This window comes from Oncorhynchus kisutch, linkage group LG20 (genome assembly GCF_002021735.2).
Source record: "Oncorhynchus kisutch isolate 150728-3 linkage group LG20, Okis_V2, whole genome shotgun sequence".
NCBI lineage: Eukaryota > Metazoa > Chordata > Actinopteri > Salmoniformes > Salmonidae > Oncorhynchus > Oncorhynchus kisutch.
In genome coordinates, this window is record NC_034193.2 from 34,985,531 (window position 1) to 35,010,648 (window position 25,118).

Here is a 25,118-nt window from a genome sequence, read left to right on the forward strand (position 1 = left end):
TCTATGCCCACACAAAATCCCTACTCCTGTTGAGTGCACCCCTCCTATGCCCCAAAAAGATTCCCCCTTATCCCACTCCCTCTTAAATCTACACACATCCCCACCATCCCTCAGGTGAACCTCCTGTAAAAAACAGAAATCAAACCCCACACCCTCTAAATAACAAAAAACCGCCCTCCTTTTAACATTATCCCTTAACCCCCTAACATTTAGACTAAAAAAAGAAACAGAACTATTCATTTAATTATTAACAACAAATAAAAAAAACAAAAAAACAAACAGGAGACTCACCCGATGCTCCCCTGGTCCATCTCCACCGGCGGGGACGTCCTCTCCTCTCCTGACGCCCCCCCGTCCTCCATCCCAACCCATGACCCAGGCAGTGTGTTGGGTCCTCCCTCCCTCCCCACCCACCATCCCCCCCTCCCCGTTTGCCTCGGGGCTGCATGTAGGGGACCCCATCTCCCCAAACAGGAGTTGGGATCCCTCTAGCAAACAGCCCACCGACCCCTCACTGGAGTCATCCACTAAAATGCAAGGGGCTGAGGCAAACCGGGAGGACAAATTACCCCCCCCCCCGCCACTCTCTTAGCCCCCCCCTCCCCCTCCACACCCCCCTCCCTCTCACTTCCTGCCAAGCTCCCCCTCTTTATCCCTTTCTTCTTTGGTGAAGGAGGTAGCGTTCTTCCACCTTCTTTTTAATCTCTCCTTCTTTCCATCTTCTCTCTTTCTTTTCGCCTCTTCCTTCTTCCCTTCTTCGTCCTTCTCCTTCCTTTCCCCTGTGCCATCCGTACAATCCGCATGCGTCCTCTCTTTCCTCCCCCCATCCCCCGCTCCCCCCCCAGCTGCAGACGCGTATGACCTGTGACGAGCCGGGCAATCACGCCACAGGTGTACTTTCGAGCCACACCCGTGGCAAGCCTTGGGCTCGTCACACTCCTTGGCCTCGTGCTCTTCCGACCCACAAAAACGACATTTCTTGGCGCTGCACGAGGCCAGGATATGGCCGTAGGCCATACAACGCCTGCAGAACGGGGGCTGACGTGCATAGTAGAGTGTTCCCCTGTCAGCCCCCAGGGAGAACATCGCCGGAGGATGGAGGTAGCCATCCACACTCTTCGGGGACTCCCTGAGTAACGCCTGGAACCCTCTCCTCCCGTTCCAGAAACCCAGGGAGTCCCTGAGGTACCTCGCTGAGGAGACATTGTCCATGTACCTCCCCAGAAAGGCCCTCACCTCTTCATCTTTCACATGCGGATTGTACATGGTTACGGTGACCACCCTGAAGTTGTTCTTCGCCAGGCTGGTCACCGCATAATGGCACAGGGGTCCCGTTTTCACCGCTTCCTTTGCCATCTTCAATACATCATCATGTTTCTCCTCTTTGTGAAACGTCACATCGAAAGCCTTCTCATTCGGGTTCCCTTGAAGGCAGAGTACTTCCTTCACCTCTATCCTGAGGCATCCCATCAATATAGTCCTTCCAAAAGTTTCCCTGCCCCAAGGTTCCATCTCCTTTTCAGTCCATGAAAATCTTACGGTATTTGCTATACCAATCCCCGGAACCGACCAGGTTTGCTTGTTTGTATTCATTTTTCTTTAAAAAAAAGCTCTCTTCAGAAAGAAGCTTCAACCTAAAATGAAAACATCTTAAACCAAAAAGGTGGAACAACTAAAGGTGTTGACTCTCCACATCTATCAAGACAACTGGAGCACTGGGCCAGACACTCTTAAATAGAACCTGGACCAGCTCAGGTGAAACACCTTCCCACTAATGAGATGGACAAGCCAGCACAGGTGTAACACATACTGACTAACGAGGTGACACCAATCAGTGCGTCCTACGTGCTGACGAGCTAAACGTGCTGACGAGCGAAACGTGCTAAAGTCCAACCTCAAAACAAAAATTGAAAATCAAATACCAACACCTTAAGACAACAAATATATCCAATATTTTTGCTGGACAAGTTTGCTCACCTCCAACAGAAAACAATTTTACATTCCATTTGACATTATAATCAACTACAACGCTTCAACTTCACCAATATAAACAGTGTCTACTGGCTATTAAAAACTACTGGCTATTAAAAACAAGAAAAAATATTTCTAAATAATAATTTTCAATCGTATCTTTTCTCATTTTCCATTCTATAGAATGATTCTATAGAATCCTAAAACTCACCAGCTTCTCGAACTCTCGTCTTCCTAAAACTCACTAGCTTCTAGAACTCTCGTACCCTCGGAACGAGCCCAAACAAAACTCATCTCCAAAACGGAAAAACATGCAGTCAAAAATAAATTGTGATCCATGGCAACTCACTGACTAAACGAAAACATTTTGACTGCCCACCCTTGAGACAATCAGCAACCAGGTTGTTCTCACCAATGACATGTCTGATTTCAAGAGGAATCTCCTGCAATATCCGTAGTAACTTTCCACCTCACTGCGGAGCTTCTCTCTCTTTTCAGGGTTCACTCGATAGGCATGTTGTTGGATCTGGGCTCAGTCCCCAAGGTCATGCTCTAGTACATTTGGGTTGGCACATCTGAGAATGAACCCTGATATTATAAAAGCAGAGCAATAGTGTCAATATAATTGTACCCAAAATTGTCAGCTGGTTGCATAAATAATTATTACTAAACGTTACATGAATTGTAAATATGAAATATCAAAACCAAATGTACACCCCTTTGTTAATATGTATTGGCAATAATAACTGAATGGTGAGGCATGGAATAATAAAACATGTATCTTTTGTCAGGCTGAAAGTTTGAAATATGAGGTGTTTTGAGACATACATCTTCAGTAGTGGAATAAAGACAATTAGCATTTGAATGTTCCAAAGAAATGCTGGAGTGATGTAGGATTGTTAATAAAAATTGATTATAGACCAATTCATTATACTGCATCCATGTGTATAGGCTGCAAGTACGTTGAAATGAAGTTGTCTTCAAGTCATTGAAAAAACGACCAGAAAAGACATCTTTTCAACTACAACCGAACATATATTGGACATCGGACATTCAACATCTTTTCAATTACATTTTGCTAAATGGGAATAGCCCAATGTCAAAACACAGTTTTAACGTGTCCAAATCAATAACCAATATGTAGAAACAGTTTGGGATAAACTGAAAACATAAACATTGAAGAGTTGCATTTTGATTCAAGTGGGTCACCAACGTGGTAAGTGTATAACACAACACTTTTTTTGTTAGTCACTTTTTGTTGAATCTCATGAATAGTACTCTTCCAATTCAGAGCCTGGATTTTCCCCCTGAGGCTAATATCCATATAATGTTGAAATCAATGGAACAGGGGACAGACAATTAGGGTTCTACATTGTGACATCATTAGAATACTCCTACTACAATGTTAAAACATTCTACATTGTGACATCATTAAAACACTCCTACTACAATGTTAAAACATTCTACATTGTGACATTATTTCAGTGATATCATGAAACAACTCCTTCATGTATTTTATGTTTAATCAGAGTATCTCTTCCCCTGTGTGTGTCCGCTTGTGTATAGTCAGGCTGTGTGACCGAGTAAAACTCTTCCCACATTGATCACAGCTATAAGGTTTCTCTCCTGTGTGTGTTCTCTGGTGTGTAGTTAGATAGCTAGAAGTAGAAAAACTCTTCCCACATTGATTACAGCTATATGGTTTCTCTCCTGTGTGTGTTCTCTGGTGTTCAGTCAGATGGCTAGATTTTGCAAAACTCTTCCCACATTGATCACAGCTAAATGGTTTCACTCCTGTGTGTGTTCTCTGGTGTTCAGTCAGATGGCAAGGATAAACAAAACTTCTCCCACATTGAGCACAGCCATATGGTTTCTCTCTTGTGTGATGTCTTTGATGTATTTTAAGTTCTACTGAATAGTTGAATCTTTTACCACAGTCAGAGCAGCAGTGGTAATATTTCCTCCATGTGGATTTCTGCTGGTGTCTCTTGAGGAGTTCTGATCTGGAGAGACATGTCTCTGCCTCTTCTGCATCATGTTGTTGTTGAGGCTCCCCAGAGGATCCACGATAGTCACATCTCTCTCCTGTGTGAACAACAAAGTCAGACAGATGGTTAAAGGCCCACAACAGCAGAAATCCACTGTTTATTTGAGGTAAAAGGTGATGCCCAGAGCGTATCCATGAAGTTGTACAACAATTGACGTCTGTTAAAATATTTTACAATTGTCTTAAGACAGTCAAGCAGTGTGTCAGACGACTTTTGGTCTCCAAAAAAGGCCCCTTTCTGTGTTTGCTCAAATTGCGGCACGAGGGCAATGCACACACAATTTGATTGCAGAAACACCTCCCTGCTAATGAGGAAACCGCTATTTATGGAGGGAGTATATCTGGTAATGAGGAAACCACTAGTTATGGATGTAGTGTATCTGCCTGGAACAAAAATGGTGAGCTAAGATTTAAAGGGAAAAACTCAGCATTAAAGGGAGAAACATAATGCGCTGATCCAGTGGAAATGTCATAAAATACCTGATTACTTCTTATCCTTTACACAAATAGCCAACAGCTGTGTCTGTCCCAAACTCAGTGGGAAACTGAGGGCCCAGAATATTTTATACAATGTTGCAAGTTTCGGAGGACCCAGTTGATAGAATGTTTCAAGTTCGTTGTAGACAGGCCATGTGCAGCCAATGTGATTTCTAGGATATTTATTTTTATCGGGATATTTTCTACCTGCAGGCTGCAATGTTTCTATTTGTTGGCTTTATGCAGGCAATTTTATACATAGTTGGCAATAAAAGTTACTTTTAGATTTGTATAATTTTCATTTATATAGAATGTAGATTAATCACAGACAATGATTGAGATACTATTATCAATGAAATTAAACTGTTCCATGAAAATGTTCATATGAAAATCAAACTGTCACGCAGATCAGTATAAATGGTAAGATAAATTTGCCCCCCAAATGTAGGTTGCCTACTGCTTGTGTAGCCTATTACCAACAACGTCAGCATTTATGAAGGCCAGCAGGAGGTGGTGGTCTTCTCTTCTGTTTAGGCATATTGATGTTATGGCATGAAAATAAATGGCTGAATATTATACAATGATTTATCAACAGCTCTAACAATTTGACCACCACAGGAAATCTACACGGGTCATTCTAGAATATACTATATAGCCTAGAAACCTGGTTAAACTATCATTATGACATCATGGATGGCCAGTCCTTGTATTCATAGTGTAGTGAATTCAGGAGCTGGACTCGATCCTGGGTCCACCGACTGTCAAGCCAACACCTTATAACTGTGACGCCAAGATGTTTGAACTTCTTGACGAGGTCCCTAGGTTTTGTGTTAAGGTTGATACAATAGCTTTCTCTATGAATTTGAGAGTGGTTACATTTCTCCAGCCCCCATCCCTCAGCTGTTTACCAAACCAAGTCTCTGGGCAGCCATTTAGTTGCTGTTTAAATACTAGGTTGTCCCTTTAAAAAAGCCACACAACAATCAATCAACCAATCTGCAGTTCAAACAATGGTAATGCTATTTGGTAATAAGATGATGGATGGGGCTGGAGAAATGTAACTGGTCGCAAATTCATTGACAGACCTATGGATGCAAGGACTGACCATCCATGATATCAACGTTTTAACAATGTTGAGGCGATACAGTGTTGATTTACATTGTTTCTAAACAGAGTAAAAAAGGCTTATTTGGGGTTCTGATGGGGTACAACAGTTGAACTAAGCTAATGAAGCATGTGTTAAATTCTTCAAGAATCAATGGCTATAAATAAATAATTTACAAGTCCAAATATGGATATTGCAATTGAATATTTCCCCTTTAACACCACACATCAGATCAACAACTGCAGAGTTTGTGCTTCTGTTTTTAAGAAAGTACTTACTAGTGTTAATCAGGGAACGGTTTCTCAAAACCATCTTATGGCTAAATTCATTGTTAGAACCATTGGATGCCTTAAGATGGCTTTGGGAAACCGGGCCCAGATATCCAGTTTCCTCCTCCTTTTTCGATGTAACAGTCATCTCCCCCTCCTCCTCTTTCACTCTGAACGCATCTTCCTCTTCTTTTACTGTAACATCCTCCTCCTCTTTCACTCTGAACGCGTCTTCCTCTTCTTTCACTGTAACGTCTTTCCCTTTTTCTTTCATGGTAACAGCCTCAACCTCTACTTCTTTTTTTACTGTAACAGCCTCCTCTTCTTCCTCCTCCTCCTCTTTCACGGGAGTTTCTTTCTCCGTCCAGTAGACTTCCTCTTCTTTAGCAGAAGAGTAGCTTAGTGACCGCATGGTCAGGGATGTTAACTAGTTAGGCTAATGCTAACTTAACCAGCCAGCTAGCTGACTAATTAACAACACCGTAAATATGAAAATAAATCTGATAACTAACTAGACGACAGAAATTGGTTTAAAACACGGTGGCTAATAAACACGAAAGCGTCTAAAGAGCTTTATTGGTTCGGCTTTTTGCCTAGCAAGCTACGGAGGTGTCTGACGTTGAAAGAAGCGTTCCGTCCACTAGAATAGACGTCACACTAGCAGCATTGCCTTAAAGTCGCACACCGCCCTCTGTTGACTGGAGTGGGTAACGCAGTTGAGCAAAATGTATGTTTTATCTTCAGACAACAAGTTAAAGTGTAGGAAGCATGCGTTTTTACTCACCAGTGTAACAATACCGTGTGGTTAAAGACTTAGTAAGCTAGTTGTGGTCACTTTATGGTTACCTAGAAGAACAAACAGTTATGTTTTTGCATATTTATTAACTTATTTCGAGAAATCTTAACTACCCACAATGCACTATTCCCCAACGTCATATGGATGATCAACTCTGTGCTATCGAGTTTGGATGCCAGTGTTACGACAGTTTCAAGTTCGATATTCAACAGATATTCGCGCTTTCAAACCATTTGAGCCACAGACTCTAAATATTGCGCACAACATTGCACAGTTCTTATTTTCACGATTTGGACATTAGTTCGCTTTCCAAAGTTAAAATATGTGGAAATGTGATTAGCATCCTGCCATGGTGGGAGTTATTTCCCCTCCTTTCCACTTTATGTCCACCCAGTCGTCTTTTCCATGGCAGGATCTTCTCATTTTGAAATATTCTCTTTTTTATGTAAACATAATGGAATTCTGATTAGTTATAGGCAAATGAATACACAAGCCAAATGTGTATGCTGTTTTCCTTATCACTATAATTTAGTAGTAATAAGAGTAATAGAGGTAATTTCCTTTATGCCCCATTCTACACACACAGCCTAAATTATAGGCACTGAACCATTTACAGGACAATAATAACAGTAGCATATAGGATCCAACCCTCACAGAGTGAATAAATGTAGAGCGTTTGTAGACTTCAAGAAAAAAATGTTAAGTGACAGTTTCATCAGTACCTGCTTAAAGAAAGTCTATCACAGATGACTGCCCACCAAATCTATGACAAAAGAGAATGAATTGTAAACACCAAAGTGTGTTTGTCAAAATAATATCTGAAAATGTCAGTTTTTGAACATAATACTTCTATTTGCAATAGCAATTTATGGTCTATGCAGTTGATATATATTCCATGTACCAACACTACATGTAGGACGGACATAAGACATTCCCACAGATTATTTATTTTTTATTTGTAAACTTTTTATTTCACCAAGATAAAGCAAAGCAGTGTGACATAAACAACAACAGAGTTACATATGGAATAAACAGTCAATAACAATAGAAAAGTCTATATACAGTATGTGCCAATGAAGTAAGATTAGGGAGGTAAGGCAATAAATAGACCGTAGTGGCGAAATAATTGCAATTTCGCAAATAAACACTGGAGTGATAGATGTGCAGAAGATGAATGTGCAAGTAGAGATACTGGGGTGCAAAGGAGAAAAAATAAATAAATAAATAACAATATGGGGAGGAGGTAGTTTTATGGGCTATTTACAGATGGGCTATGTACATGTGCAATGATCTGTAAGTTGCTCTGACAGCTTGTGCTTAATTAAAGTTAGTGAGGGAGATATGAGTCTCCAGCTTCAGTGATTTTTGCAATTCGTTCCAGTCATTGGCAGCAGAGAACTGTAAGGAAAGGCGGCCAAATGAGATATTGGTTTTGGGGGTGACCAAAGGGTGTGCAATGTGTAGGCCCACTGAGTGGACATTCTGAACCTTGCTTGAAGTCACAAGGTCACATGACCAAGGAGCTTTTGAAATGTTACATTTGGAAAAATGTATGTAAAATCATGTGAGATGAAAATGGACAAACTAAAGGGTGTGAAATATAGAACGGTAGTCAGTGGACACTCTGAACCTTGTTTGAAGTCACTAGGTCACATGACCAATGAGCTATTGAAATTCAAAAATGAAAATAAATAATTTTAAATAGTCCGAGATGTAAATCGACAAAAAAAGTGTGCAATTTGTGTGTATGCCATCGGGTATAAACTGGCTAGAACCCGTTTTGAAAGTTTTAGGCGTAATGGTTAAAGAGCTATTGAAATTTGAACTGCTGTTGTTGACGTAAAAAAAAACAACCTGAAACTGTCTCTTTGGCTCTAAATATGTCTCAAAATTATTTATATAATAATATAACATACTAATGAATAACAAAGACAATGATGGTTTTCTGTGAATAGCTTCCACAAAGTTAGAGTTAATTACCGTAAATATTAAAAAGCCGGGTTTGACCGTTGGCGTTGTACGAGCCCGTTATCTATCTAAATAACGTTATGTCCTAACTAGGCACAACTACGTTTGGATTATTTCCCACAACTATATTCTTTCCCACATATTGTATATCGTTTCCATAGAGCCAACATGGCTTTACACTTCATTAACGTAAGTTTCCAATCTAGAGCAGTTCTCACTTTTGTGACTAACTAACTAACTAACTAACTTAGGACGGTGACCTGTCCAGACGAGATGTTACAACGAACTGAATCGTCAATGGAGGTCTTCCTCTTTATATAGCCTGCTACAGCATGCAATACTATTAACTCACAAGGGGGCATAACATTACATGGACAATACTATCCCATTTTGGAAACGTTACATGTACAATACTGTCCCATTTTGGAAACGTTACATGGACAATACTATCCCATTTTGGAAACGTTACATGTACAATACTGTCCCATTTTGGAAACGTTACATGTACGCCCCCTGGTGGAGGGAAATTAATATCTTATATGGAAGCTGTAGATGGGATTCAAATGCATAATGGTATTAATACAGTGTCTAGACTACCTCTTTTGTATAAATGCCCTTCAGAATCCAAACACAGCATTGCCACGCAGCAAAATGTTGCGTATGAAGAAATTCGGCTTGTCACCAAAAGCACTCACAAACTTCTACAGATGCACAATCGAGAGCATCCTGGCGGGGTGTATCACCGCCTGGTATGGCAACTGCACCGCCCTCAACCGTAAGGCTATCCAGAGGGTAGTGAGGTCTGCACAACGCATCACCGGGGGCAAACTACCTGCCCTCCAGGACACCTACACCACCCGATGCTACAGGAAGGCCATAAAGATCATCAAGGACATCAACCACCCGAGCCACTGCCTGTTCACCCCGCTGTCATCCAGAAGGCGAGGTCAGTACAGGTGCATCAAAGCTGGGACCGAGAGACTGAAAAACAGCTTCTATCTCAAGGCCATCAGACTGTTAAACAGCCACCACTAACATTGAGTGGCTGCTGCCAACACACTGTCAATGACACTGACTCAACTCTAGCCACTTTAATAATGGGAATTGATGGGAAATTATGTAAATATATCACTAGCCACTTTAAACAATGCTACCTTATATAATGTTACTTACCCTACATTATTCATCTCATATGCATATGTATATACTGTACTCTATATCATCGACTGCATCCTTATGTAATACATGTATCACTAGCCACTTTAACTATGCCACTTTGTTTACATACTCATCTCATATGTTATACTGTACTCGATATCATCTACTGTATCTTACCTATGCTGCTTTGTACCATAACTCATTCATATATCCTTATGTACATATTCCTTATCCCCTTACACTGTGTATAGGACAGTAGTTTTTTTGGAATTGTTAGTTAGATTACTTGTTCGTTATTACTGCATTGTCAGAACTAGAAGCACAAGCATTTCGCTACACTCGCATTAACATCTGCTAACCATGTGTATGTGACAAATAAAATTTGATTTGATTTGATTTTATAATCTTTCAAGTCAGCCTGATGAAATATTGAACAATTTGTGTACAAAGATATCTTGAAATGTGATATTAGGCCTGTATGGCAGTAGTTTTTTGGATAGTGCTTTCTCCAATATGTCTATTTTACATTCAATTGTATGTCGATGCCATTTATATTTCAATATTTATTTAATATTTATCTTTCAATATTTATTTTATATATATATATATATATATATATATATATATATATATATTAATGCTTGCAAGACTGTTCTTTGACACATTTTCTCTTCCTTTGAAATTCTTATAGGACAGGACATGGACACAATGCAATTGGGATCAAGAAGGTACAGATACATTTAACCTACATAGCAGTCAATACAAAAATCTAGCAGCATACAAATGTGTGCAAAGTATATTTTCAAATCTTCTCAGAAATGAATCAAGTCCATAGAATGGATATAGACGCAAAGATAATTCAAGGACTATCAGAGGTAGAGAGGCGAGGCAGGGGAGAGGACATCATCCTGCTATTTTAACAGTCCCTGAAGGACAATACAGAAGAGGTATTTGCTCTTATTCCTTCCCTTTCTCTAATGTATTTTGTAATAAAATTAGCAAGTGTAGTAAGATCATTGCTTTACTTTACTAGGACTGGAGACCACAGCAGTGATTCTGCTCTTGCCCAACCTCTGTACCTTGGGGTGGCAGGGTAGCCAAGTGGTTAGAGCGTTGGAACAGTAACTGCAAGTTCAAATCCCAGAGTTGACAAGGTCGTTCGGCCCATGTCGTTCGGCCCCTGAACAGGCAGTTAACCCACTGTTCCTAATCCGTCATTAAAAATAAGAATTTGTTAACTGTCTTGCCGGGTAAAAAAAAAAAAAAAGGACGACCCAAGTGGCCTTTATGTCCAGTGTTCCTATGCACAAATCAAATCATCTGTTTCTTCATAAACATAGGTGTGCATGCTTATATAAAATTATAACTGAACATTTTTTGTTTGTTAATTGTATTAATCTTTTCTTACTTTTGTTGACAGCGTTGATTTCAACGCTCTTCACTGCACATCGGCGGAAGCCCATTTCACCATGAGAGTGAAATCCCGCTGGCCTTTGATGGGGAGAACATCCACGCCCTCGAGGACGTCCCCATGGGACTTGGGGCTCTGCTAGGGCTGAATCTCCACTGGGATTCTCTGCCTCTAACCCTATTACAGGGGCTGAGTCACTGGCTTACTGGTGCTCTTTTATGCCGTCCCTAGGAGGGGTGCGTCACTTGAGTGGGTTGAGTCACTGACGTGATCTTCCTGTCTGGGTTGGCGCCTCCCCTTGGGTTGTGCCGTGGCGTAGATCTTTGTGGGCTATTCTCGGCCTTGTCTCAGGATGGTAAGTTGGTGGTTGAAGCTTTCCCTCTAGTGGTGTGGGGGCTGTGCATTGGCAAAGTGGGTGGGGTTATATCCTTCCTGTTTGGCCCTGTCTGGGGGTATCATCGGATGAGGCCACAGTGTCTCCTGACCCCTCCTGTAAAAGCCTCCAGTTTTTATGCTGCAGTAGTTTGTGTCGGGGGGCTAGTGTCAGTTTGTTATATCTGGAGTACTTCTCCTGTCTTATCCGGTGTCCTGTGTGAATTTAAGTATGCTCTCTCTAATTCTCTCTTTCTCTCTCTCGGAGGACCTGAGCCCTAGGACCATGCCTCAGGACTACCTGGCATGATGACTCCTTGCTGTCCCCTGACCGTGCTGCTGCTCCAGTTTCAACTGTTCTACCTGCGGCTATGGAAACCTGACCTGTTCACCGGACGTGGTACCTGTCCTAGACCCGCTGTTTTCAACTCTCTAGAGACAGCAGGAACGGTAGAGATACTCTCAATGATCGGCTATGAAAACCAACTGACATTTACTCCTGAGGTGCTGACTTGCTGCACCCTCGACAACAACTGTGATTATTATTATTTGACCATGCTGGTCATTTATGAAGATCTTGGCCATGTTCTGTTATAATCTCCACCCAGCACAGCCAGAAGAGGACTGGCCCCTCCTCATAGCCTGGTTCCTCTCTAGGTTTCTTCCTAGGTTTTGGACTTTCTAGGGAGTTTTTCCTAGCCACCGTGCTTCTACACCTGCTTTGCTTGCTGATTGGGGTTTTAGTCTGGTTTTCTGTACAGGGCTTTGAGACATCAGCTGATGTAAGAAGGGCTATATAAATACATTTGATTTGATATATTCTTATTCCATTACTTACATGTGTGTATTAGGTATTTGTGAAATTGTTAGATATTACTGCACTGTTGGAGCTAGGAACACAAGCATTTAGCTACACCCGCAATAACATACATATGTGACAAATAACATTTGATTTATTATGAAGGTCACTTGTGTAAAATGTACATTTCCCCACTCATCTTTTGACATTGCTTATGCCTATTCGGTGGCCTGACGGCATCCAGGCTATGTCATAGGCCCATCCTGGTAGCTCTGAACCTAATGCAGCTTGGTGTGATCAGATGAGAGAAGTCACATTTAGGTGCCAGGTGTAACTGAGGCATGAGATGCTCCATATCCATTACTTTGAGTGTTATATATAATATGACTAAATGTATTTCTTTCTGTGTTGCAGGGGCAGTCAAGAACTGGAACGGCAAGGCCACAGAACATGACATAAGCAGAGCTGTGGGAGACCACCTCAAGCCCCTGGTGGAGCCGGGGGTGGTGTTTACCAGTCCACCTCACCTTCAGCAGGTTTGAAAAGTGGGAATGAGACTGATTCTCATACCAAGATGGACAAGAGTCTGTTGATTGGTTGGTCATTGGGTTAATTTGTTTTGCAATATGTTCAAATCAAGCATCATTTATAGAGCACATTTCAGACATGGATGCAAAACAATGGCTTCACATGAAAAACAATGAAAATAAAGAGAAATATTTAGTACACAAACTTGAGGATAAAAACAGAAGAATAACCACTGAAAGACTAATAAGCATTGTAAAGAAATGCCATTGATTACAATATTAACAATATGATGCAATATCCAACCCAAAATATTAGCTTGTTCTTTAGGAGGGGCTCTGAAAGACACTATGGGGGTGTCCACTGGAAGTTGACAAGTAACAACAACTGGGACCTAAAAGACCATGAGACCCACTAAATCTGCCCAAGAAGAGGCAAACAAAAGAAAAACCCACACCAAACTGAAAGACAGGAAGCAAACTAAAAAGGTGGTTAAAATAATTTATTACAATCAATACCATTCATACTATTACAAAATCATAATTCTCATTCATTCTTAATAAAACTCTATTTACAAAAACATCAAACAAAAACAAACCTCACGGGAGCATCGTCCCTCCCCGTCATACCTAACCCTTTCCCTATCTCCCCTTCCCTAATCTATCCAGAGCAGAAACCTGTCCCTATCCGTTCCCTTTGCTCTCCCTACGCCTCTCTCTAGCCTAGCCCATGTCAAAACAAAATCACTCCTAACCACACCTAGCATCACCTGTGCCCTAGCCCATACTAGTCCGGCAAAGGCACAGTCCCAGAAGGCATGGCGCACAGTCTCCTCCCTGCCACAAGCAGATCTTGGACAGGTGGGGGATCGCACCAAACTATACCGGTACAAGATGGAAAGTACCGGCAAACGCTTATGAAGGCTCAACCAATTCAGGTCCTTGAGCCCGTTGTCCAGGCCCCGCGCCTGCACTCCCTCCCAGACCACTGACGAGATGCCCGCTACGGGCGCAGGACTCCCTGCCTGCCTGACCTCCCCGTACAGGTGCCTGTGGTCTAAACCTACTCGGGCAACTTCAACCTCGGGGTGCGCACGCAGCCACTTGGCCGCATGACCAAAGTGCCACGGCAGCTGTTCCGCCCGAGGACCAGTGTTAGACCACACCATTACGCTTCTCGCCTTATACGAGAAGAACACCCGCAGGAGTTAACCGGACGGGTGTATCACTGGCTGAGCAAGCTCCGCTAACAAGAAAGAAACAAAAATTGAGTCCAGCTTGAGGGAGAAATGTGGTACCCCCCTACCTCCCTCCCCGATGGGACAGATCATGCGTGCCCTGGCGACCCACTCGCACCTGCCACTCCACATAAACTGAAACACAAGCCTCACTAGAGGCCTCCTCAGACAAGCCGGCAATGGGTAGATATATGCCAAATACAAAAGAGACGGCAACACATCCACCTTTAGGACCAGGACTTTGCCCATAAAAGACAAATACCTAGCCTTCCACATTGCTAGCTTCCTCTGTACCACTGCGATACGCATGTTCCAGTTTAGCGTCGCTGAGCCGGAGGTCTCAAAATGAACCCCGAGAATCCTCAGGGCCCCTTCACAGAGAGATAACCCCCCAGGCACATCCGTTCTACCGCGCCATCTTCCGAAAAACTTGACGGAAGACTTTGCATGGTTCAGAACTGCTCCCGACGCTCGGGTGAAATCCCCAAAGATGGCAAGGGACCTTGTCAGGCACGAGTCCTTGCACAACAGCAAGGAAGTGTCGTCGGCGTACTGCGTCATCTTAACACGCAGCCCACCACTTCCAGGGATCAACAAGCCTTCCACCCCTGTGTCTGCCCTAATGGCAGCCCCCAGAGGCTCCATGTACAGAACGAAGAGGAGAGCCGAGAGTGGGCATCCCTGCCTGACCCCAGACGAGAGGTCAAAAACGTCACCTAAGTGACTATTTACACTAACTCGACACCCCGCTCCGACATATAAAGTACGGATCCATCCTATAAAAACTTCTCCCCAAATCCTAATCTACCTAACACCCTGAATAGAAAAGATCTATTCACGCGATCAAAAGCTTTCGCCTGATCTAGCGCTGCTACCATTAAAGGCAGCCCTCTATCTTCAACCCAAGCGATGGAATCCCTGATCAACTGTAGGTTCCATCTTATAGAGCGACCCTCTACCCCGCACGTCTGATCCTCGTGGACGACGTAGGGAAGGGCTAAAACCTTTGCAAGAATCTTGTAATCTACGCACAGCATGGTCAATGGCCGCCAGTTGCCAAGGTCAGTTGCTTCCCCCTTCTTATAAAGAAGTGACAGCACACCAACAGCCATTGATCCCCCCGGGACCCCCGTCTCAAGGATGGCCTTCAAGACTTTGAGAACCACTGGTCCAAGTATACCCCAAAACTTGAGGTAAAACTCAGCCGGCAGCCCATCCATCCCAGGCACCTTCCCTTTTCCCATCCTCCTAAGAGCGCTCTCAACCTCTTCTAGTGAGATCTGGGCCTCCATCACGTCTCTAATGTCCTCTGGCAACCGCCGGGACAAGTGTTCTAAAAACACGTTTCCCTGCTCTACATCCATTTCCCTTTCCTTAAATAAGCCTTGGAAATGATCAGTTGTCACCCTGACCATTTCCTCTGGTTTACTTACTATACTACCATTTTCTTCCCTAACTCCATGCATTACCTTCCTACTCTGCCTGGCCCTAACCGACTTAAAGAACATAGCGGAACAAGTCTCATTATGTTCTAGAAAGCCACTATGCGCACGCTCCAGGAAAGCTCGAGCCTTCTGCTCCTGCAGCTCCCTGAGCTGCGCCTTTAGGGCTGCGAATCTCTCCCAGTCAATCGACCCGCCGAGGTTGCCTGCCTCGTACTCGAGTTCAATTAACCTTTGGATACGATCCACCTCCCTCCTTTCCTCCCTTTTTTTCCTTCTACAATATCCTATTATAAAAGCCCTAATCCTCACCTTAACTAAATCCCACCACTCTAACACCCCCTCGCACATGGACCGGAGGCCGTCAAGCCTCCGAAAGAAACAAAAAAATGCGTCAACGAAAGCCTGCTCCTCCAGTATATCCCGATCTAACTTCCAGTACCCCCTACCGAAGAGGCAGACTGGCGACCCTACCTGCAGGAACACCCCGTCGTGATCCGTGAAGAAAACAGGCAACAGCCGCCCAGACAACTGACCCAAAGACCTGGATGCAAAAATGTAGTCGAGCCTCCGCGCAACCCCCCTGGAGTTGCGCCATGTAGGACCGACCATTGCCGGAGTAGTGTGCAGGCCACCATCAACCAGACCATGGCAAGCCATTAGCCCAGAGATGGCACCTTAAATCTACACACATCCCCACCATCCCTCAGGTGAACCTCCTGTAAAAAACAGAAATCAAACCCCACACCCTGTAAATAACAAAAAACCGCCCTCCTTTTAACATTATTCCTTAACCCCCTAACATTTAGACTAAAAAAAGAAACAGAACTATTCATTTAATTATTAACAACAAATAAAAATAAATAAAAAAAACTGGAGACTCACCCGATGCTCCCCTGGTCCATCTCCACCGGCGGGGACGTCCTCTCCTCTCCTGACGCCCCCCCCGTCCTCCATCCCAACCCATGACCCAGGCAGTGTGTTGGGTCCTCCCTCCCCACCCACCATCCTCCCCTCCCTGTTTGCCTCGGGGCTGCATGTAGGGGACCCCATCTCCTCAAACAGGAGTTGGGATCCCTCTAGCAAACAGCCCACCGACCCCTCACTGGAGTCATCCACTAAAATGCAAGGGGCTGAGGCAAACCGGGAGGACAAATTACCCCCCCCCCCCGCCACTCTCTTAGCTCCCCCCCCCCCCCTCCACACCCCCCTCCCTCTCACTTCCTGGCAAGCTCCCCCTCTTCATCCCTTTCTTCTTTGGTGAAGGAGGTAGCGGGGAGACACAACATCCCATCCCCGCTAACTCCTCCACCAAATCCCTCATTTCGACCTCGAGGAAGCCTGGCAGGCTGTCCCCCCACTCCTTCCCCCCCATCTCCCCCCCCTCCCCTCCCACCTCCACTCCTCCCTCCTTCTCCGTCACTGTCCCTGTCACTGTCCCCGTTCCCTCTTCCACTCCTTCTCGCACCACTGTCCCCTTCACCGCTCCTTTACGTTCTTCTGCCTTCTTTTCCTCTTCCACTCTTTCCTTCTTCCCACCTCTTTCTTCTCATTTCTTCCTTCTTTCCATCCTCTTCTCTTGCCTTCTTTTCCCCTGTGCCATCCGTACAATCCGCACGCGTCCTTTCTTTCCTCCCCCCATCCCCCGCTCCCCCCCAGCTGCAGACGCGTATGACCTGTGACGATCCGGGCAATCACGCCACAGGTGTTCTCTGGAGCCACACCCGTGGCAAGCCTTGGGCTCGTCACACTCCCTGGCCTCGTGCTCTTCCGACCCACAAAAACGACATTTCTTGTTACTGCACGAGGCCAGGGTATGGCCGTATACAACGCCTGCAGAACGGGGGCTGACGTGCATAGTATAGGGTTCCCCTGTCAGCCCCCAGGGAGAACATTGCCGGAGGATGGAGGTAGCCATCCACACTCTTCGGGGACTCCCTGAGTAACGCCTGGAAGCCTCTCTTCCCATTCCAGAAACCCAGGGAGTCCCTGAGGTACCTCGCTGAGGAGACATTGTCCATGTACCTCCCCAGAAAGGCCCTCACTTCTTCGTCCTTCACGTGCGGATTGTACATGGTTACGGTGACCACCCTGAAGTTGTTTCTTGCCAGGCTGGTCACCGTGTAATGACACAGGGGACCTTCTTCTTTCCCTTCCGTCACCGTCTTCATAATCTCATTGTGTTTTTCTTCCAAATATAGGGTTACATCAAACCCCTTCTCCATTGGGTTCCCCTGAAGGCAACACCCCATTAGGATGTTCCTCCCGAAGGTTTCTCTCCCCCAAGGCTCCATCTCTTTTCCCCGCCAAGAAAAGCGCACCGTGTTGGCCAGTCCAATCCCCGGAACCGACGGTCCAGATGTACTTTGCGCCATCTCCTCACGGACGATGGCGCACCCGTCCCACCACCTCAAACTTATAAGCAGGAAGCAAATAACCAAAAAGGTGGAGCAACTGAAAGGTGTTGACTCTCCACATCTATCAAAACAACTGGAGCACTGGGCCAGATACTCTTAAATAGAACCTGGACCAGCCAGCACAGGTGTAACACATACTGACTAATGAGGTGACACCAATCAGTGCTAATGAGCTAGACGTGCTAAAGTCCAACCTCAAACATAAATGGAAAAACCAAAGCCTGTAAAACCTTCCCCTTTAAGACAACAAATATATCCTATATTTTTGTTGGACAAGTTTGCTCACCACCAACAGAAAACAACTTCCATTTCACATTATAATCTACTACAATGCCTCACCTTCTACAATATAAACATGATGTCTACTGGCTCTCAAGAATTTAAAAACAAGAAAACACATTTCTAAATAATAACATACAATCGTATGTTTTCTCCTTTTTCTTTCTATAGAAAAATATTTTCCCCACAAGCTTCAAGAACTCTCGTCTCCCTAAAACTCACTAGCTTCTAGAACTTTCGTCTTCCTAAAACTCACTAGCTTCAATAACTCTCTCGTCCCCTTGGAACAGCCCAAACAAAACTCATCTCCAATAAGGAAAAACTAGCAGTCAAAATAAATTGTGATCCATGGCAACACAATCGCTAAACGCAAAACTATTTGACTGCCCACCCTTGAGAAAATCAGCAACCATGTTGTCTGATTTCAAGAGGAAACTCCTGCAGTATCCGTAGTAACTTTCCACCTCACTGCGGAGCTTCTCTCACTTTTCAGGGTTCACTCCATAGGCATGTTGTTTGATCTGGGCCCAGTCCCTAATGTCATGCTCTAGTACATTTGGGTTGGCACATGTGAGAATTAACCCTGATTTTATAAAAGCAGGGCAACAATGTCAATATAGTTGTACCCAAAATTGTCAGTTGGTTACATAAATAATTATGATTACTAAATGTTACATGAAATGTAAATATAAAATATTTGGTTGCATAGTCCTTTTTTCAAAGTATTTTCAATTACATTTTGCTAGGTGGGATAGCCCAATGTCACACAGTTTTAACGTGTACAAATCAATAACCAATATGCAGAAACAGTTTTGTGATATATTGAAAACCTAAACATAAAATGGGCCATACTGTATACACAAACATCTGCCACAATAATCATATTACTTGTATTTTTTTTAAACAAGCACCTTATAAACTGCACAAGCACCAAAAACACTGTTGTTTTGACAAGTAGCAATAAATCACTGATATCGATTATAGGGGAAATCAGGTTGTACGTGATGTTGAAACTAACACAACTAAACAAAACACATGGAAGCGGGATAAATATTTTACCTCACTGGTTAGAGGACAACCTGCAGAAGCCAGTCAGCTACATTTGGGAGTGATACAATTAAATGTAAGGGTCATTGAACAAAGGAACACAACACTTATTTGTCATAACTCATCAAAATCATGTGTGTGACAGAAGGGAGATGAAGTTGCATGTCCTGTTAAAACTAACAGCTCAAAAACCACACGGAATCTGGGAATAATGTGTACATCACTGGTTAGAGGACAATTTGTAGAAAACAGCTAGCTACATTTTGAAGTGTTGCATTTTGATTCAAGTGGGTCACCAACGTGGTAAGTGTAACACAACTTTTTTTTGTTAGTCACTTTTTGTTAAATAACATAAATAGTACTCTTTCAATTCGGAGCCTGGATTTTTCCCTTGAGGCTAATATCCATATCATGTTGAAATCAATAGAACAGGGAACAAACATTTAGGGTTCTACATTGTGACATCATTAAAATACTCCTACTACAATGTTAAACCATTCTACATTGTGACATTATTTCATTGATATCATGATTTTTAAAATTCAACTCCTTCATGTATGTTTTTTCTGATGTTTGATCAGAGATCTTTTACCAGAGTATCTGTTGAAGGAATTTAATTCCTCTGTTTTAATTCCCAATTAAAATTAAACACTCTGTCAATTCATAAGGATTTGTAAGACCCTTATTTTATAGGAATGGACAGAGTCCCGGTCTTAAAGTCAAGTAACAGCCTTTATTCAAGAGAGTACTGAGTACATACACATTTTACCACAGGTTATAAACTGAAAATGACGTCAGCGTTTTCTAAATGTTCCGTCTCTTCTTGACACTGGTAGAAAGGCTCTATAGCTCTCAAGCCTTCCCTCCTCGCCTAGAGCCAAGGTCAGTCAGTGTAGATACGCATTCTAGACAGTCTGGAGATAGTTCATTCATTTGTACCAAGGAACAGACCGTCATTGTTCTAAACTCTTGACTACATTATATTCAATACTGGGAGCAAGAGAGAAAATTCAGTAACATAATAGTATTCGGATTAGTCAGTCCTGATTGAAATGTATACATAATTAGTCATCATTGATAAAAATTCCCTTAACTGTATCTCTTCCCACATTGATCACTGCTATGAGATTTCTCTCCTGTGTGTGTTGTCTGGTGTTCTTTCAGACTGTTTAGCTGAGTAAAACTCTTCCCACACTGACTACAGCTATAAGATTTCTCTCCTGTGTGTACTTGATGGTGTCTAGTCAGATGGCTAGATTTAGTAAAAAATCTTCCCACATTGATCACAGCTATAAGACTTCTCTCCTGTGTGGAGATTCCGGTGTGATTTCAGGGAGTCTGACTGAATAAAACTCTTCCCACATTGATCACAATTATACGATTTTTCTCCTGTGTGTACTCACTGGTGATTTTTAACTTCTGATGAAGATTTGCAACGTTTCCCACAGTCAGAGCAGCAGTGAGGTTTCTTTCCTGTGGGTCTCTGCTGGTGTTTCTTGAGGTGTCCTGATCTGGAGGGACTCTTCTCTGCCTCGTCAGCATCATGATGTTGTTGAGGCTCCCCAGAGGATCCACGATATTCACATCTCTCTCCTGTGTTAACGAAAATGTCAGACCGATGGTTAAAGGCCCACAACAGCACAAATCCACTGTTTATTTGAGGTAAAAGTTGATGCCCAGAGCATTGTCATGAAGTTGTACAATAATTGACGCCTGTTAAATTATATTACAATTGTCTTGTTTTCCCTTGTTTTCACAGTAGTAAAATCGATGATTGTAGGCTAGAAATAAGTTATTTATGTTGTTGAAACTCGAATCAGTGTGCCAGATGACTTTTGGTCTCCAATATAGGCCCCTTTCTGTGTTTGCTAAAATTGCGGCAGGAGGGCGATGCACACACAATTTGGTTGCAGAAACTCCTCCATGCTAATGAGGAAACCCCTAGTTATGGATGTAGTATATCTGGTTGCAGAAACTCCTCCATGCTAATGAGGAAACCACTAGTTATGGATGTAGTATATCTGACAATGAGGAAACCACTAGTTATGGATGTAGTATATGTGCCTGGAGCCAAAATGGTGAGCGAAGATTTTAGTTTTCCACAATGTATTCTGAATATTACAGCACAAGATCATGAGAGCTACTCAAGGAAACTCACATTAAGATCTGTGTCTATTCACTAATTCCCCACCATGGGGGAAAACGCAGGGGATTTCTCATAGGCTAACAGCAAAAATATCTTCCATTTCCAGGTTGCTTATGAGTGCAATACGCATTACTTTTGGATTATAATTGTAAGGCTTGTTTGAATCTCCTGCTTAATGTAATGTTTGTGTTTTTGTCTCAAATCAACTGCTTTATACTAATAAAAAAAACACTTAAACCAGTAAAATGCTCTTTGGCTAGCTTTGCCATCAGCCTGACGATAAGTGTTGGTACACTAAGTGTTTACAAATTGGCCCATAACTTCAGCTAACAACAACATAGACCTACTGTAGGACCCATAACTTCACCTAACAACAAATATACCCATGTTGTGATGTTTGTCATTTGACTGGCATTCAGAAAATGATTTCCTGGATCAGCTGATGATAGTTGAACACGTGACTGTAACTAAACAGCTACAGTATTAAGTATTGTGTAATTATTGAAGAACCACATTAATGACAGTATTCATTGGGGTGTTGTCAATAGAGTCAAGGTGACTCTCGGTTAGAACCATTGGATTTAGCAAACTCTGAAATGATTTAGGATTTCTGTGCCCATGAAAACTGTTTTCCCAGCGTAATATAAGGAGACACTAAATGTTAAGTAGGTAGAGTGCATTTCAGAGATCTGAATATGAAAAACTGTCCTAACAGGACAATAACCTAAACCACAAGGCCAAATCTACACTGGAGGAGCTTACCAAGATTGAATGTTCCTGAGTGGCCTAGTTACAGTTTGGACTTAAATCATCTTGAAAGTCAATGGCAAGACTTGAAAATGGCTGTCTATGATCAACAACCAACTTGACAGAACAGGAAGGATTTTAAAAAGAATAATGAATATTCACATGAAGATCAGTCGCCTATTGGATGACATCACGACTTCCCATCAAGCCAACTCCTTGAAAGCCTTACTATGACATCACTCACTCCTTCTCGTTTGCAGTTGTCAAAAAAAAAAAAACTATTTTGCTCAAAACATTTGTTTCCCTTTAGTGTGTTTATACTTTACTGTATTTAGACATCACTTTTCGACATGAAACGTTTTTTAAAAATCACTAGAGGACGTCATGAACAATTTCTACAGTACAAAAACACATTCAACTGTAGAATGTAAAATCACACATTAGTTCAACAACTGCAGAGTTTATGTCCCTGTTTTATAAGATAGTACTCACTGTATTTACTGGTGTTAATCATATCAATGTCCCTGTTTTATAAGATAGTACTCACTGTATTTACTGGTGTTAATCAGTTCTCCAGTCTTCTCTTCTTCGTCCTCCTCTAATGTGACAATAATCTCCCCCTCTTCATCCTTCATTCCAAAAACGTTTTCATCTTCTTTCATTGCATCCTCCTTTTCTTTCACGGTAACATCCACCTCCTCTTTCACTCTGAAGGTGTCTTTCTCTGTAACGTCTTTCTCTTCTTCTTTCACGGTAACAGCCTCACCCTCTACTTGTTTTTGTATTGTAACAGCCTCCTCTTCCGCCTCCTCTTTCACGAGAGCTTCTTTCTCCGTCCATCCTCTTCTTTAGCAGGAGAGTAGCTTAGTGAACTCATGGTCGGGAATAATAGCTAGTTAGCATTAGCGAATAGCCTAGCGATAGGCAAATTTAAGACATCTGCCTGACTAACAACGTAAATATGAAAATAAATGGGGCAACTATCTATAAAACAGACGTATGTTTAAAACACATGGGCAAATATGCACTGAAACAGTCTAAAAAGCTTGAACGTTTAGGCCATGTCGCCTAGCAAGCTACTGAAGTGACCGACTCGCTGTTGTTGTTGAAGGGTCCCGTCCACTAGATTATACGTCACACTGGCAGCATTGTTATCAGCTGACTGGAGTGGGTAACGCAGTATAAGGACATTTTTATTTTATTTCCTGACCAAAAAGTCTATTTTTAAAATGTATGTCATTAAATAATAATATTACATTGATACGTCGAAATGAAAGCATGTGTTGATTGATTAGTGAAGATTTGTAATGAATGAGAATTTAAACTTTACATCTAACACTGCATTTAAGGCAATGTCATATTCATTCTGTTAAACAAACGCTCTGCAGCCTAGTTCAACAGTGATCTACGTTCTATGAAAGCTGCTGGGAGAAAGCTTTGTTTGATGCAGTTAGGCCCTGGTATATCAACAGACTGCATACAAAGAGGCACTGAACACGGCACACAAGTTAAACTTTACCAATCTCATTGCAAATCATGACGGGAACCCCACAATGATGTTTTCTGTAGTAAAGAAATTAGTTCAACCACTCGCTAACTCCTCCTTTATCCACTCCATTGAATAAAGTACCATTTTTCATGCATTTTTCAAATCCCCAAATCCAAAATAAAGAGCATTTACTTCAGTGTACAACGTACCCCTTGATTCAGACCTGCCCCCCTGCTTCATACTGAGCCTCCCAGCAACACTTCCACTGTACAATCTACCCCCTGATTCAGACCTGTCCCTCTGCTTCATACTGAGCCTCCCAGCTGCAGTTTCACTGTACAATCTACCCCTTTATTCAGACCTGTCCCTCTGCTTCACACTGAGCCTCCCAGCTACAGTTTCACCACATTCTCATTGACAACCCCAACATCGGTCTCTGAAATGGTCGATAATATGAGGTCAACTACCTGCCCCTTGGACCCTGTTCCCACAGGACTCATACAATCATAAATCACTTTCTTAATTCAGGCACTGTGCCTAATTCCCTTAAAACTGCCTCCATCGAACCAACCTTGAGAAAATGTGCATGAAGCCTTCTAGTCTGGCTAGATACTACAGAACTACCTCTCTACCAACAATCTGCATGAACCCTTCTAGTCTAACTAGATACTACAGAACTACTTCTCTACCAACAATCTGCATGAACCCTTCCAGTCTGACTAGATACTACAGAACTACCTCTTTACCAACAATCTGCATGAACCCTTCCAGTCTGACTGTATACAACTACAGAACTACCTCTCAACCAACAATCTGCATGAACCCTTCCCGTCTGGCTGTATACAACTACAGAACTACCCCTCTACCAACAATCTGCATGAACATTCTAGTCTGACTCTATACAACTACATAACTACCTCTAAACCACAGGCAGCTGGTTGAACCTTATATGGGGAGCCACCGTGCTTTGACATCTGCTTTGCTGTTTGGGGGTTTAGGCTGAGTTTCTGTATATCACTTTGTGACATCAGCTGATGTAAAAAGGGCATTATAAAAATGAATTTGATAACAAGGTGTGGAGACTATCGCAGTTTAGTAGTGGAGCTAGTACGATAACAAGGTGTGGAGACCATCACAGTATAGTAGTGGTATTAGTAGTGGAGCTAGTACAATAACAAGGTGTGGAGACCATAGTATAGTGGTCGTATTAGTAGTGGAGCTAGTATAAAAACAAGGTGTGGAGACCATCACAGCATAGTAGTGGTACTAGTAGTGGAGAAAGTACAATAACAAGGTGTGGAGACCATCACAGTATAGTTGTGGTATTAGTAGTGGAGCTAGTAAAATAACAAGGTGTAGAGACCATAGTATAGTGGTGGTACTAGTACAATACCAAGGTGTGGAGACCATCATAGT

General features: G+C 42.7%; 1 protein-coding gene and 1 long non-coding RNA gene across 3 annotated transcripts; both read right to left on the reverse strand.

Annotated features, from left to right (window-relative positions):
- Positions 1–623: 623 nt before the first annotated feature.
- On the reverse strand, positions 624–6,513 carry LOC116355355 (zinc finger protein 502-like). 2 transcript variants are annotated; one of them, XM_031798769.1, is made up of 2 exons: positions 5,879–6,513; positions 624–4,056 (listed from the first exon to the last, which is right to left on the reverse strand). In XM_031798769.1, exon 2 carries the CDS (start codon positions 1,591–1,593, stop codon positions 625–627), a length of 969 nt encoding a protein of 322 aa, XP_031654629.1. In that variant the 5' UTR covers positions 1,594–4,056; positions 5,879–6,513; the 3' UTR covers position 624. The 2 variants fall into 2 exon arrangements, with proteins under 2 accessions (XP_031654629.1, XP_031654630.1); XM_031798770.1 differs by having other exon boundaries at positions 2,863–4,056; positions 5,879–6,499.
- Positions 6,514–20,035: 13,522 nt separating this feature from the next.
- Positions 20,036–23,332, reverse strand: LOC116355380 (uncharacterized). The gene is made up of 2 exons (XR_004204397.1): positions 22,761–23,332; positions 20,036–20,913 (listed from the first exon to the last, which is right to left on the reverse strand). It is a non-coding gene; the product is annotated as an uncharacterized LOC116355380 (long non-coding RNA).
- Between the last annotated feature and the right edge of the window lie 1,786 nt (positions 23,333–25,118).